The sequence below is a fragment of the Geospiza fortis genome, unplaced genomic scaffold (assembly GCF_000277835.1).
Source record: "Geospiza fortis unplaced genomic scaffold, GeoFor_1.0 scaffold113, whole genome shotgun sequence".
NCBI classification, from domain to species: Eukaryota; Metazoa; Chordata; class Aves; order Passeriformes; family Thraupidae; genus Geospiza; species Geospiza fortis.
In genome coordinates, this window is record NW_005054429.1 from 172830 (window position 1) to 188483 (window position 15654).

The 15654-nt window shown below is 37.3% G+C and overlaps 1 protein-coding gene across 1 annotated transcript in view; it reads right to left on the reverse strand.

Moving 5' to 3' along the window:
- Window positions 1-15654, reverse strand: part of ELP4 (elongator acetyltransferase complex subunit 4) — a 132434-nt gene that overhangs the window by 67549 nt on the left and 49231 nt on the right. The window contains exons 8-9 of the mRNA XM_014309433.2: window positions 10747-10855; window positions 7945-8051 (exon numbers count right to left, since the gene is read on the reverse strand). Of these exons, the coding sequence (XP_014164908.1) occupies window positions 7945-8051; window positions 10747-10855 (216 nt within the window). The remainder of the gene's footprint in view (window positions 1-7944; window positions 8052-10746; window positions 10856-15654) is intronic.

Here is a 15654-nt window from a genome sequence, read left to right on the forward strand (position 1 = left end):
GGGCTACCTTCCAGTTTCCTCATTCAGCGAGTCCTTCGAGACACTTCCCACCCAAAGATCATAACTAAAACCAGAACAAACAGCACTGAGACAAGGATGGATGCACATCTTGGATGTGGAGAATCCTCCTCCTCTCATCCCTCTGACTAAGAGCCCTGAACCTCAATAAGGTTCAGGGACAATGAACACCTGTGGATGAGAACACGGGGCTTCCTCTCAGCTTGCATTTTCATTTTCCTGCCTCTACAGAGATACAGAAAACCTGAGATGTGTTTTACCATGTAACACCCTGATTGGATTTGTTACTCCTTATGAAATGAGAACATGATACAAAGATAAAATAGCCTAATTTTATTTAAACTTGTGATATTTTAAAGAGCATTTAATGGAAGTGGCACTCAGTTCCTCCTGAGAACTACTCCAAATATGGGGCTTAACTCTTTTTGCTTCTTAAAGACTCACCATCAATATGTTTCTAACTCATGCCCACAGGCCTTTGTCTAAAACCTAGTGAATAATATAATAGTGAATAATATAATAATGAATAATATAATCCTTTATAGAGATTTGTAAAGAAAGAGTTTTTTAATCCTTATCAACCAACATTTTTACAAAAGATGTCCTTATTCTACCTGTCTTCCAAGAGTTAGAAAGTGGGAATATGTCAGCTGCTTTGCTTTTCTGGCAAATGCAGGAGAAGCTGACCCACTTATTTAGAGACTGAACAGGCCAAACCCTTTCGTGCTGCAACACTGACCCTTAGCACAGATGCTGAGAATGAGCAGCCCATTACAACATGCACAAGTGACCTTCCAGAGCGTTAATGACTTTGTGCTGCACGTTCTTCCCTTGCAACAGCACGTGGCACAAATATTTCCAAACAGCAGAATTATTTGTTGAAGTAAGTTCTGTTAAAGGGGCTCTGTTTGCTAACAAGAAACTGCACTTGCACTGTATTACAAGGGTTACAGTTTTGAAAAACTGAATGGAATTCTCACATTACAGTGTTATACAACCCATAAAACAAAGTTAATTGTTAAATAAATTTCAGGATATTACAAATCTTCCTATGAAACCTAAGAGTTAACAATATCTTCCTGTATTTGCCTACAGACAGATAATTAATAATTTATATTAATAAGCAGTGTACAAGAAGGAGATATTTTCAAATTAAATTCTTCCTCATGTGCACAGGATGTGTGTTCTGAAATTCCATATACTGTATAAAGCTGATCACTTGATTTCAGTCCAGTGTACCATTAAGATTCAGAGAGTTTTTCTTTTCAAATAGGAGCTCTCCAAGTATTGTTTCACCTCAAGTTATTATAATTTAAAAATACTCTCCCAAAACTTTAGCTAAATTGTACTGTCACAATTTAAAACACGTATATTTATTCAAAATTGTTTGAAAGAATGTAATACATTTTTGACAGGCAGTCTTTTACAATATTGAAATCAAATACTTGATTTCATCAAACCCTTCATATTCTGTGCCTTATTCCTGGAAGGCTCATGCCAAAATGATTTAGTTTGATTTTCTTTAACAATGGTAGGTAGGCTTGACAGCATCTGACAAAACAATTCAGTGAAGTACACCATACCAGGTAAAGAGAACCTGAACTGGCTACTAGGTGAAATAATGCAAAATGGAGCTTGGTATTACGACAGAATTAGTTTTGCAGGAGAACCTTTTGGGGTTTTTTTCAGTATTATTAATTTTAGATTAAGAAAACGTTATGCTATTATAATTATTGTCTTTTGTACTATTTTTAAATAACCCAGTGGTGAATATAACGGGGAAAATGGACAGGAAAAAACAATGCAAAAAGCCTGGTTTTGCTGGTATAAATTCCAGCTGAATTTTATTCCAGTGCTTTGCCTCTCTCTGTTGGAAATTTTAGTTTTATGTGCAGAGTTCCCTGCACTGGAGCCCCTCAGCTGGTGAGAACATCCAGCACAGAGCTTGCCTGGGATGATGCAGCTGCTCAAGGTATCCCATGCAAGCCCCAGGGGTGGCTGTGCTCTCAAACACACGGGGGTGAGAAAATTGAAGAAATACACTTTCTGTAACACTTTGGGAAAGTTCTGTCTCATCCCTGAGCCAGGAGAACCAGGGAAGTTTCATCCCTGCCCCAGGCAGACACAAGTGCTGGCTTGGTAAAAGAAGGTTTATTTTGATAACATAAGGCCCTAACTGAGGGTCAAGTCTTGTCTCACTGCCTGTTTTGAGAATCTCAAAATGCAGAGTAGTTTTTTCTACATTTCAAGGTGTATAGATCAGTATGGTAACACGGATGTTGTAACATCTATTAGCTTATTTTCCTTATTTTACTGAATGGTTGCTATAGAACTGCCAGTTTACCTAAATTTGTAATTAACCAGTGTTTTGCCTTTTGTCAGCTCCCAGGTTCACTTATTCCTTTTGTTAACAGTGGCCAAAAATAGCTCATCAATTCAACTCCATTTATTTACAAATTTACTCAACTTTAGAAACCTCTGAGGAATATAATCAGGATTATATTGTCTGCAGCCATTAATGAAGACAGCCTCAAATTCCCTTGGGAGGAGCTAAAAGAAGTGATGCTCTCACTGCCATTTTCTAGTTCTCACTTCCACTGAGAGGTTGGTATGGCATGGATTTTAAATATACACTGATTTAATAGATACTGTATTTTAAATATATACTGACCCCACATGTGCTGCTGACAGGGTTGACTTGTTCCTCCAGAAGAAACAGCCTAAGCCTCTGTTTCTATACCTGCTCCTGATGAAAAATTGCTCAGGGGATGTTTGCAGGAGCACACTTCTGGCACTCAGTGATGCTGCCAGCTCCCGAGCCCCTCAGGACCAAACCTGTGCTGTGGTTTTACTGAAGCACTGCAGACATCAGCTCTGACTTGTCTCTACCCACCTGTTTGGGTAAACAACCCCTGACAGTGGCCACTTGCACCTCCCTTTTGCAAATAGGTTTACCACAGTGTAGTCTGTCTAAGACAAGCAAGGAAAAGAGAGACACTGAAAGGAAGACAAAAAAAGTCAGAAATGCAGAGATTTCAGATGGAGGCTGCCTAAGCCACAGTTCCTGTTTTAAATGGTCAAAACCACCGCCTCAGAGAGTTTGAAGTCATCTTCCAAATACCAGTGTTGGACACACAACAGACACAAGGAATACCTGGAGTTGCAATTACTTCTTATTTTGGCCCTCATTAATTTTCTCACAGTCTTTTACTGCCAGATGAAGACAGGACATTCATTATTTGAATGCCTTTGGAATAATTTGTTTATTTTTAATTCTGTATAGGCTCAGATGCCGGTTTTGGTGGTTATGTTTCCTTCCAAAGACTTAATCTTTTACTCTGGCAATTAGCACGGGGAAAATGAAATACAGAGTGCTCCACAGTGCCATACTGCATCTGCCCTGCTCTGAGAAACCAGCCACAGGACTCCTCTAATTTCTTCCCCTCTCCTGTTAGGAAACACCTCTCAGAAAAGATCCTGAATCTGTACATTAAGCTCTGGAAACTTGTTTTTTTGCTGCATGGCTATTCTTTAAATCATATATGACATTTGGCTTCAAATTGAGCTGGCTTCTAAAGAATTTATTGTGGGCTGCACAGGTGGTGTAGCCATTTAAAAGAAAATATTGGCTGCTGTGACTTGAGTTTTAATTAAAAAAATGTATTTGCACAACTATTTATTGGACAAACTAGAATATAAAAACTTCTAGGAAAAAAGCTTCATCTCTATACTCCTAACAACTGACAGTAACTTGAAGACTTATAAATTAAGCAAAACTAGGGAATTAAAAAAAACACCCTCACAAACTTTGCTATTTGCAAGCATTTATCTGAATGTATCAGGGGTTTTAACTTTAAATAGATAATTTGAGAGGTCTGTGTTGTCCAGACAATAACAAAGGGAGTTAATCAAATATGAATCTTCTCCAACTGTCTTGTCAAACCAGGTAATGATGTCCTGCCAGCCAAACTCAGAGGGAACATGTGAAACAAATACAAAAGTAAACAGGCCCTAAGCTGCCCAAGGGAAAGTCAGCAAGATGGCAATTTCAATCATTTGGAATAATACTAAAGCAGCCTTAGGCTTTTCTCAGAATGGAAACATGTCACTGTTACTGCAATATTTGAACAAATCAGACTGCAAAAGAAAGGAACACTTATGTAATCACAGCCGTGGAGCAGCGCTTTACTCGATGGTGAGGTGGAAAATAATTAAGGGAAAATGTCCTTTTGGAGAGTAATTATAAATCTACCCAAATAACAGAGATAAACAATCTTCCCATAGAAATTTGGGGCAGCGAAAAAACCAAATTTAAGCAGAGATTTCTTAAGTCTTGACACAGGAGGCTTTGGAACAACAAAGATAAAGTTCTGCCAAATAAAACTATGAATGTTATGGTCCTGCAAAATTTCTCCAGTGCTGATAAAAGTTACACTCAGAACTACAAAGCAAGCAAAAAAGCACTTCAAGAACAGCTCCGCTGAACGGCCGCATTAAGATGAACGGGTTGTCATATCATTTAACTGAGAAATCAAAAAATATTTCAAATATTTGGGGAACTTACCTAATCAGTAAACGTTCAGTATGTGTCTAGTCATGTAGCCATCTTTTAGTCAATCATCAGAAAATCAAAGGCAAATTGGCATGACTCAACCCAAACTTTAATACCGCATGATTGTGTCGTGTAAGCTTGTTTTGTGCGAGGGCTGCTGTGGTTTTAGCAGGGAGATTAACGACCGGACCTAAGCTGGCCTCCAAACCTTGCCCTGCTGATGCCTCAAGCCCTTTGAAGTCTGACCATCATACCTGGCAAAACAACAGTGGGAACTAGGCTGGTGTCAGATCTAATCAAGTTTCCTGCCTCAGCATAGCTAACTATGGGGTACACTAATTGGCCCAATTGCGGATTATACCTCTTGCTACAGATTCGAGACAATAATTTAGTCAAATGATGGTTTTTATCTCCTTCTAATTAAGATTCCAAAGTGGGAAGAAATAGGATTAGACAGGCTAACTTCAAAATTGTGTCCTTTAAAGTGGCATGCACATAAGATAGATCTCTGATAATACTGCATATAAGAGAATATTGCTAGTAACTAACGTGTGAAGATTTGGGAAAGCTTGAAATAGCTACTGCACCTTTTAGATAAACATGGAAGTTTTCCTGGAAGGTTCCTCTTCATAATTTATAAATGGACAATGAGCACTCATAAATATTCATTTAAAAAACCATTTTCATCCTGATTTTTAAAATAAAATCTCTTCGGAAAACATTTCAATCCATCTTATTTTGATGAAGAAGACACAAGGAAAACTGAAACAGCTAAAAGATTCCACAGGCTATAAAGAGGAGGAGTTCCTCCCACAAAAGTGCAATCTAATAAAATAGATTTGACATTCAAGGTTTTCCACCTGTGAGGGCCAAACTGTAAGGAGTTATTTAACTGGTGAGCAATCCAGATGTGAGTAAATCCATGTCCCATGCTCTTATTTTAAACTGTAACAAAAGAATGGTCCAGTGAAGAAAACTCTTTTGGAAGAAATTTCACCATAATTCACAGGTTCTGTGTTTCTAGCTTTTCTTATGCAATTTGATTTTAAAGCAACATTTCAAGTAGAGGGCAATATTTTCATCCTAAATTGTGCATATAAGTATGTAGAATCTTTCCAAAAACTCTAAGGTACTCTATATACATTTTCACTTTATATTTAAGCTACATACTGAAGAAGTCCTAGCTCATTGCATCGTGTATAAGGCATATACAAAGCTTGCAATGCACACTGTTGTGCTGCTTTTTGCTTCTGCCCCCAGAACCAGCACTGACTGACTGCTGACACATCACATTCTAACTGCAGAAACCCATTTTAGAAGACCATATTCACATCCTTTCCTAATTCACTTTTCCCTTGCCCCCATTTTCTTACTCCATCCAGCCTCTCTCCTTTCGCTACCAGTATGAGGAAGAAAAACATATGTATTATGGATTAGTGAAATTTGTACAGGAACATGTTCAAAAAGGGAGAGTTTGTGCCAGCTCAGCTTACAGAAAGCATTTCTCTAACAAAACCTGAAGGTATTCAAAAGGGGCTGCAGCTGAGCAGCAAAGGCAGAAATTATACAAGTGGGGCGTCTACGCATGTCTGAGGCAACAGGTTGTTTCAAGAGTTGCACTTCACTCCTGTTTCCAATGTCCCATGGCTAATTCAATTCTTTTCACAGAGCCTCCTGCTAAGGGTTTTCTTTCCTTCCAAATTACATTACAGATTAGAATCTCAAATGCGTCTGGAAGAGAAAATTGTATTCTGAGACAGGATTCAGGGATGAGAAACCACCCAAATATCCTAATTCACAGCTATAACAAATGAGAATTTACTATGCTGTGAAATGAGGGTGCACGCCTCTCTACACCTCTGAAAACAGAGAGAATATTTGTGTTTTAAAACCAAACCCAGACTACCAAGGGTTTTGTTTCTACTGTACTGCTCAAAAGCAGTTGTTCAAATGCTTTAATACCTCACAATGCCTGGTTTCACTCGCTGCATTCTCTGGAAAGTGACAAACCTTATAAAGGAATTGTCTTGGGGGAAAAAAGCCCTCCTCCATGTGCTTGCCTTTAAGTGGCTTCTGAAGAGGATACCTCTAGTTGAGAAACTTCTAGCACTCACGCAGAGATGACCTGCATGAAGAACTGGCTGCCTGATTAACTATTAACTACCTCTCAATAGGATTAGATAATTAAAGACATTGATGACCATTAATTAGGAGGAGGGCACCTTAATTTGTCACTTGATAGGGCCCTTTCAATGATTTATAGGTTAGGGCTACTTGCAATTGTGAAGGGGAGGGGGCAGTGAAGAGAGAGAACCCTTAAGTTACCTTATCAAGTGGCCAGCTAAAAAGGGCAGAGGGTCAAATAAGGGCCAAAGTGGTCACTTAAGGGTGAAGTCCCAAACACCAAAGCAGTGCCAAGCCACATTGACCAGCATTTGGTGATGGAGTAAAAAATATGCTAATTTATTGGTGGCAATTCTCTTTTTTTATGGTTTCAAGCAGTTAAGACAAGTGGCCTGCTTAAGAGCTTTTCATTTGAAAAGAGATTAAACAAAATGGTTTGTCAGGGATGCTTGGCTGTTTTATGTCTTTGTTAAAAAAAAAAAAAAAAAAATTGCCCAGACTGTACCGATGACTATTGCATCACCCTGAAAGCCATCTTCCATCTCTAAGCATCACTTGGTTAATAAATACATCAGCTCTAATTGCTTAATAGTGCTATGTTCATTTGCTCTTTAGCAAGATTAAAATGAAATACATCTTTTGTATAACTGCCTTCTATCAGGACTGTCTGCATAAAGGTCACAGAAAAAAGTTTAAATTTAGTAGGAAATTTACTTAAGGACATTAGTGTAAATGATACTGTGTTTAAAATGACACAAAAGAGCGAAAGGTGATTTCAGTAATGCAAAGAAAATGGTTTCTGAATACTGATAAGGACACTTATCCCCCATACCACACACAATTTTAGCCAACATTATACATTAAAATCCCTCTACTGGGGTAATAACATGTAGCTACTTTCCCACCCACTAACACAAGTAAGCGCAAGTCATTAACATTTAATTAAATATGCTCCTGACATCCTTAGAAACATGTCATGCTTTGTTATTGAAGGTTGTGGCCTACTTTCTATGTACATTTTAAACCAAAATAAAGTATTTATAGCAGACCGATTCAGTGCAGCAAACGAGACATTTTTAATTAGGAGGCATATTACAGTATTTTATAAACCCCTTCCCAACAGCAAAGCCAGAACCAAATGAATTGACATCATCTGATGCATATTTTATGTATTTCAACAAAACGAAACATAAGAGATGGGATTAGCTCCACCTTTTGGGTTCTAAACAGTGAAACAACGTTTCTCTTACCTCGATGGTGAACTGCTTCCTTTTTAATCTAAAAGCAAGGTCCTTGGTGTCTGACACATCACAGATCAAGCTATTGAGCCGAGGAATCTGATGTACATGAACCAAACCTTGTGGAAAGAAAGAGTAAAGGAGGGGGAGAAGAGAAAAAAAAAAAAATTAAGGAAACGCTGTCATCCAGATGCATAAATTAGAGTCTTACAGCAGAATTCTGTATATTTACACACACTCATCCTCCCCTTTTTAAGCTGGAGCTTACTACCAGGAGCAATGAAGCAAACGGCGCGATTATGCTCAAGTAATCAAGCAGAATAAGATAAACAGAAATCCTTGTGCGAGGAAAACTAATTGCACTTTGGTACAGGAGTACAGATGTAAAGAGCCATCTTAATACTTGTCAAAACTACAGCCCGTTTGTGTGTGATTTCCCCTTGTATTTACAGTAAGCAAATATGGCTATCACCTTGCATGCTGCCCACGGCACCACGGAGTGATCTTTATTTTATTAAATGCACCAGTAAGCAGCCAGCAAAACAAGGCTTATGGGTTACTGATAACCACTGAAGCTCTAATGAGAACTCCTTCCTTGCCTGCCCCGAAAACCACCTGAGAAAAAAAAAAAAAAAGAAGTTTCTGGGGAAATCCCGGCTCGGGTGACGCTTTTTAATAATTTTTAACCCCCGTGCCACCCCAGAAAAAAGAAATTTTCCTCCTGCAGGAGGTTTCTGGAGCTGCTCAGATGTTTTTAGCAGCGCTAGGTGCACTGCAAGCTCTGCGTTCTGTCAGCTGCAAGTCAAGCTGATTTTTTCTGACAAGGACGCTGGATGGTTTTTGTGCAGCCTAATATAGTCTCTGAAAAACCTAAGGGGGATTTTCTATGTCTGAAAACCAGGAAAATTCTACAGGGCTTCTCAATTACTGGCCTATATTTGCTATTCATAAAGCCAGGGTCTAAATGGAAATACTGAACATTTAGAAAAGGTACCTGACTTCAAAACGGCAGCTGTGAGAAAATCCCCAAACATTAAAACACTTATTTCAAATAAGGCAAGTATTTTTTCAGGCATTTATTATTTTTTTTTAAGTTTCCTAAAATTGAAACACTTTAAAAAGCAGCATTTTTACGGGCACTAATTACAAAAATTGTCAATAATATCAGAAAAGTGCTGTTACAGTTTTAAACCTTCTATCCTTGCCTACTGTACAGCGAATTAGAAGAATTATTTGCTAGGTTTTTGAGTACAAAATCTAATTATTACATAAAGGAACAGCAGGTATAACACAGGGTTGCTTATATACAGTATCCCAAACATTTTCATTTAGGGGTAATCTATATAATTCTTTGGTTATTTTGTGGCTTTTCAAGGTTTTAAATTTGCAGGCAGCATAACAAAATGATTAAGGTGGATTCATTAAATAATGCAATAACGTAATCAAACTTCTCCTGAGTAATGTCAAAATCTTTCATCATCTGCAGTAAATAAATACCTTAAAATACGTTCTTAGGCAAAAAGAATCCACAAAGTTAAAACCATTAGAAACACCTCTTTTCAGACTGTCAAATTAAGGTTGTGCAAATCTCAAAAGCTATGTATCTTGGCACATAATTTGTATTAAATAGCACCAGAAATGGCTTAGCGTACATTTTTAGAGGAAACCAGGAAATAACTGCTAAAACAAACATTGTCCTAAAGGATCTCTTCAGTAATGAAAAAAAGGAGCATTAAATTGACAGAATTATGTTAGCATAAACAAAGGCCATATCACGATTATACAGTTGGAAAAATAATTAGGCAAATTGTTCCAGCTTTTGTTCACGGTTTCTTTTTCATTCACCTTTTTTTTCCCAGATAATGAAATGTGCACCACTTTCACAGTCAGAAAGATTTTTCTCTGATTTATTAATTACAGCTTGCATACACACAGTGGTGTCTCAACACCATCTTTGCTTTTTTTTCCTGTGTACTCCATACATTCTGCTAGGGAAAACACTGCCACTGTCATGTGTTTACAGCAGATTTCAGATAAGCAGTTTACTTTCAGCTGAAGGTTTCCATGGAACTACAGTAATATCACAATAATAAGAGCTGTAATTTACGCACAGTGCTCTGGATTAGCAAAAACTGTTATTCCCTGCTCTGGCTGTGCACAACTTCGAATATTATTTTTAAAATGTAAATGTTTCTGCTGCAACAGCTGACAAAAACCTTTGGGAAACAAAATGCAAGATTAAGCACCATCACCCATTTTGAAGATAAAACACTTGAAAGGCTACATGACTTTTTACCAAAATCAGTTTCATATTTTACATTTCCTTAAAAGTGCAAGTGCTGTAACCTACAGCTGACAAAACAGAACCTTATTTTTCAGCACATAATTCAGCAGTTTATTCACCTTACTAACTAAAATACATGTTTTCCCGTGTTCTCAATTTAAAACTTGGCAGATCAGAAAGTATTGATTTCATGACAAGTTCAGCTCGCTGGTCAGATGATTGCCAAGCCTGCCCTGCATGTGAATTCCCCAAAGCCTGCCTGGTGAGATGTACATCTGATTGAGCCATGCCTCAGTAATGCAGCTTGACAACATGCAAGGAGTTGCCATGTTTCCTTTGCAGCCTTAATGCACTTTACTGAAAATTTCCCTAACTCAAGGCCGCTTAGGCAAGGGGAAACATTTAAGAGGTATAATTCCAAAATGAAATCAAACGCTGCTTTAGAGCAGATACCCAACTGGAGGGTGAGCTGCTAAGTGCCCTAGAAACACCCAGGGCAGACTTTTAGCCTTGCTGAAGATGGAACTCACCGTGGTAATCCTTGTACAATGGATTGGTTTCTCTCTCAGAGCCAATAAATGATTCAAGACCAACCACCATATCTGACAAGTTTGTTACACGTTCCATAATTGCTTTATTCTGTAAGACATGGAAACAAAATACACATCCTACGTGATGAAAAAGGTAATTAATGTTCACAGAGCAAGACTTGGTCTTCTCAGTGACAAACTGTGAGGGGAAAATAGGTCATCAATACTTGGAAATTATGTTAGAAGGCTTTTTTCTTAAAAAAAAAATTAAAAGACTTCAAGTATGTGTCTAAAGAAAACAAATATTTGACAAGGATAAACCATGAAAGGGCTAACTTAGCACTAAATTAACATTTCCCTAAATCTTCACAACAAGCATTTGCTCACATCAGCAATATTTACAAGCCATGTGTTAGGCTTATCTCTCATTGATTTCTGCTGTGAGTCTGATGCCCAGTTTTTGTTTGGGTTCTGAAAACCTTGGTTTTTAATACACTTGGGCATATCATCCCTAATATTTTGAGCAAGCAGAGCCCACACAATTATTCATTTTGGCTATCAGTGGAACATGGAAAACTCAATGCTAATTTCTCAGCACTTTTCCCTCTAAAAGTTTCTCTCTGCACAACGTATGACTCTAAAGCTTCAATTACCATTACCATTTCTCAATAAATTTGTGATTTGTGATTTTTTTATGTCTTGGTCTACAATGTACTGTCATTTGCCTTAAATAAGCTACTTTCCATGTGGTTTTCTTTACTCAATTTTATATAGCAGAAAGAGACATTCAAAGTTCACAACAGAGATCTTCAGAGGTAAGTCAGAGAAAATGTTCTTAAATGCTTTGATGATGTCAGTATTTAATGAGGAATAAAGAAACATTTCTGTGGCAAAAATCAAAATATTTCTTGAAGATAAGAAATAGTTATCTTAAAGGTACCTGGACAGCTGGTATAATACTCTTGTTCTTGGTGCTTGTAGGTGCTACATTTAGCAAACCATCTCAAAATACCCATTACAATTATAAGGAATTAGCTCTGCAGCTCCAGGTTATATTATGGTATTTTTCATTAATTTTAAATTATTTTGTACATTTTGCAGTTATTTCATAAACTATACGACTTCTGCTTATTCTGAAAGGTAAATTTAAGTACTGATTGATTATTCCATAATAGCAATTTATCACTTAGAAGCAGAGACACTAAAACATCCCCAGACATGTCAGAATAGTCCATGCATTGTACTGACATTCAGGTTTATTAAAATGGTGATCAACCTCCCAACTGCTCCCATGAACCCACACTTCAATAACCATTATTTTCTAGCCACAGAGAAGCTTACAGAGCAGACACCAGAGGTGAAAATTTTCTGCTCCTGCCAAAGAATAAACAGAATTCTGTTTTCTGACCTCTACATGAAGTTGTGGTCTGTGTGGGGCAGCCCAATCTGCTGAGGTTACCAGCCCTAAACCCACAGATCCCATGGCACCTTCACACCCCCTCCCTTCCCCACCTTCTGGGCCAGATGGCATCAAATCCTGGGGAGGGGTCTCTTTTCAAAGCCTCTTGTGCCCAGGCCAAGAGCATCCATCCCCGTGGAGTCAGGGAACTTCCATTTTACCCACAATCTAACCATGGAGAATGATCAAGTGCTGTCATCCTACAGAATTTCCTTTCTGAGGAATAACACAAGTGATGTGAGGTAAAGCGACGCTGCCCACACACCAATCCCTATTATATCTGCCCCTGAAATTGCAAAGCTGGCTTGCAAATCATTTCCTCTTCTAGGAAGAGAGAGACAATATATTGTATTTCAATGGAATCTTTATTCTATGGGGGCAATGACATAAAGATGGTATAAATGTAAATCTGAAGTAGTCAGTGAGCTCTGTAATCCCACAGACCAGAAATGGCCATCTTTTTTGGTCAGCTCTTCAGGAGGCTGCTGGGCGCTATTTGTGTAAGTAAGAAACAAAAAACTTCTATATAAATAAATAAATACTGATGATCCCTGGAAAGAAAGCTAAGCTCCTGATACAAAAAAACCCCCAAAACACCCGTCCTTTGAAAAAAAACATTTGCTGTCTGTTGATGTTTTTGCTTGCCAGTTTTGATAACAATGGGTCACAAAAACTGTGGAAAGAAAGGTGCTCGACCACCAGCAACATATCCCCATCACTGACAGTCCTGCAAATCATAAGAATAGCATCCTCCTATTTGGTTTTAATTCAAAATTAAGATTCAAGTGAGGGACAGCACCTCAATATTTGCCTAACATGTTGGGTTTCAGCTCTTCCTCTGAACGGGTTTGCTTTCTTAAATGGTGCTCTCGTTGCCCACGCTGATTTTGTTTCTGTTTTTCAAGTGTGTCAAAATATTCCCCTGGCTTAATGCAGTGTATCTTGGGAAATATTTTGCACAGTGAATGGCCACACCAAACAGACATTTGCTTATGTGGCATTGTTGCCATAGATCTGTATCTATCATGTATTTTCTAGTTTGCAGCGTTCAGCACATTAATGCCCAATCAAAGCTGACGTCAGCACACAGATAGTTGTGATGTATGGCACACTGACATAAACACACAAATCATGTTGCCCCATCTGGGCTGGAAAATTTAACAGAGCTCCAGATCTTCCTCCAGCCCCATACAAATATACCTCCTGCTTCTGGCATAAACTTGGCAGCTCTGGAGGGGAGCCAGGACATGGTTAGGAGGGAAGCCAGGAATGGTGAGATTCAGGGAAAGATTTTAAATTATACTAAAAATGAAAAAAAAAAAAAATCAAAACAACCCAACAAGCCAGTCTTGGAAAGTTTTCAGTCTTGCTAGATGCGCCGCAGTTTTTATAAATTAGTTAGTTCAGCCAAAATATAATTATTCTAACAACATGGTAGCAATCCTGTTGTGCAGGCTGGGCTGGGCATCCATTCTATATCTTACTTTGTGCTACTGTTTGAGACAGACATTTTCTTTTAAGTGCAAACTTGCAATATTTAGGTTCAACCAAAGTGTACTTTCAAAACATGTCAAGAAAATCCATGTAGTGAGCTGGCTTCGGAAATGGGAACTGCACACGTGCTTAGGCAGCTTTGGGCAATTATGGAAAAAGATTGCTTTGTCTTACTAATTTATTTTCAGAAGGTGCATAGCTTTGAGTAATTATTGGTGCAATAATTTGAGTAATTGCTTTATGTATTGTTTAAAAATATTTATTTACAACAAAAGCTGTTTAAAATGCACCGTGTTCTGTGTTTGAGTACAAAGCATGGGACTCCACCAGCAGAAATTCATGCACAGCCTGTATGCTCAAACTTACACACTGAAATTAATATTGAGTGTTTCTACTGGATTGAGTTCTCAATGCACCACAATTTTATCATTACTACTATTAATCAAATCAATCCTGGTTCATCTGGATTCCGTATTAGGGAAAAAATCTGTCTTTTCACCTCTGCTCTAATTTCTAGCTCTCCTCTGATTTCCTGTCAAAATTTTTCCAACACCCGAAATCCATCCTCTCATTTTGCCAGTTTCTAAAAAATTAAAAAACTTACAACATTTATGTAATGAAAATATTTAAATCCTCAGTGCTTGCACTGCATAAGTAAAGTCAAGTCAGGGGGTGGAAATTTTTCTTAGGACAGCCTGAACTTTTCTACATAGTACATATAAACAATCTCAAAATTTAAAAGGAAAATAAGACACTCATGTTAAAGATCTACAATGAGATTACCAGCTATATCAATACATGAATTACCACCAATACAAATACTTGAATTACATGGACTTTTTGCATATATTTACATTTTAATTCTGATTAGTACATGAACATAATTTTAACATGGCCTTACATCCTGCATTGAAACTAAGGGATTTTAAGAGCACATCTCTTTTCAGAGAGACATTAGGCCTGTATTTTGGTAGAGGGTTACTTCTGTATCTTTACATTCTGCTAATATAATCCCCTCCCTGGTTTTATTTTAAATCATTTAATTAAGAATTAATACAGTGAATCCAACTTCAATTTCATCACCTAAAACACTACTTACAAATATTGTTTGTACTGGGACAAAACCCAGTTTAAGTGTTTTGTATGACAGCAAAGAGGAATTCACATAGTTCTCCCAAGCCCAGGTAGAATTTAAATTGGAGGCAACAATCTCTATTGTTACCAACAGGTGAATCCAGAAATCCTGACACTTCATTTGAAAGAAGGTCTCAATAATAAACACCAAGCAAGTTCATGCCAAATAATATGAATCTTGTGAAATTAAAGCAAATTTTGGTGTGTGAAGTTTCAAGAAAAGCTAATTTTTTTTTTAAAATTCTGTTACATTCAGTCATAAAACTGAAGTAGGTTTAGCACCATAATGGAGACAGCCACACTGAACTAAAAAGAAATACTGGTTGGATATTCAATAAATGAAATAATCCTTGATATTTTTGAGATTATATCACACAGAGATGAGGTAATGACTTCACAATACATAAATATTTACCACTTGTCATGACTACTTCATCTCCAAAAGATTTTTACATTGGAAATAAAATTATTAAGAAACATGGCTTAAATATTTATGACTATTTGTTAATAATTACTAGTCAAGAAAAATTTAGAATTACTCATACATCTTCTTTTGGTAAAAGAAGTTAGGTAATGGCCCCTTGTATTAGTTTTATAGAGAGATCCAGTTTGTGCACTTATTATGATTATTATTCACAAATAATAATAGGATAATAGCAGGATTCAATGTATTAATGTATTATTATTATTATTCACAAATCCCCAGAATAAATGATTAACAACTGCTCTGTCAAAAAGTGTTATTTGATAATTAATAAAGACTGTAAAGTATAAAATTCTACACATCTTCCAACTCCAAAGTGATTAGGTGTGTTTGCACA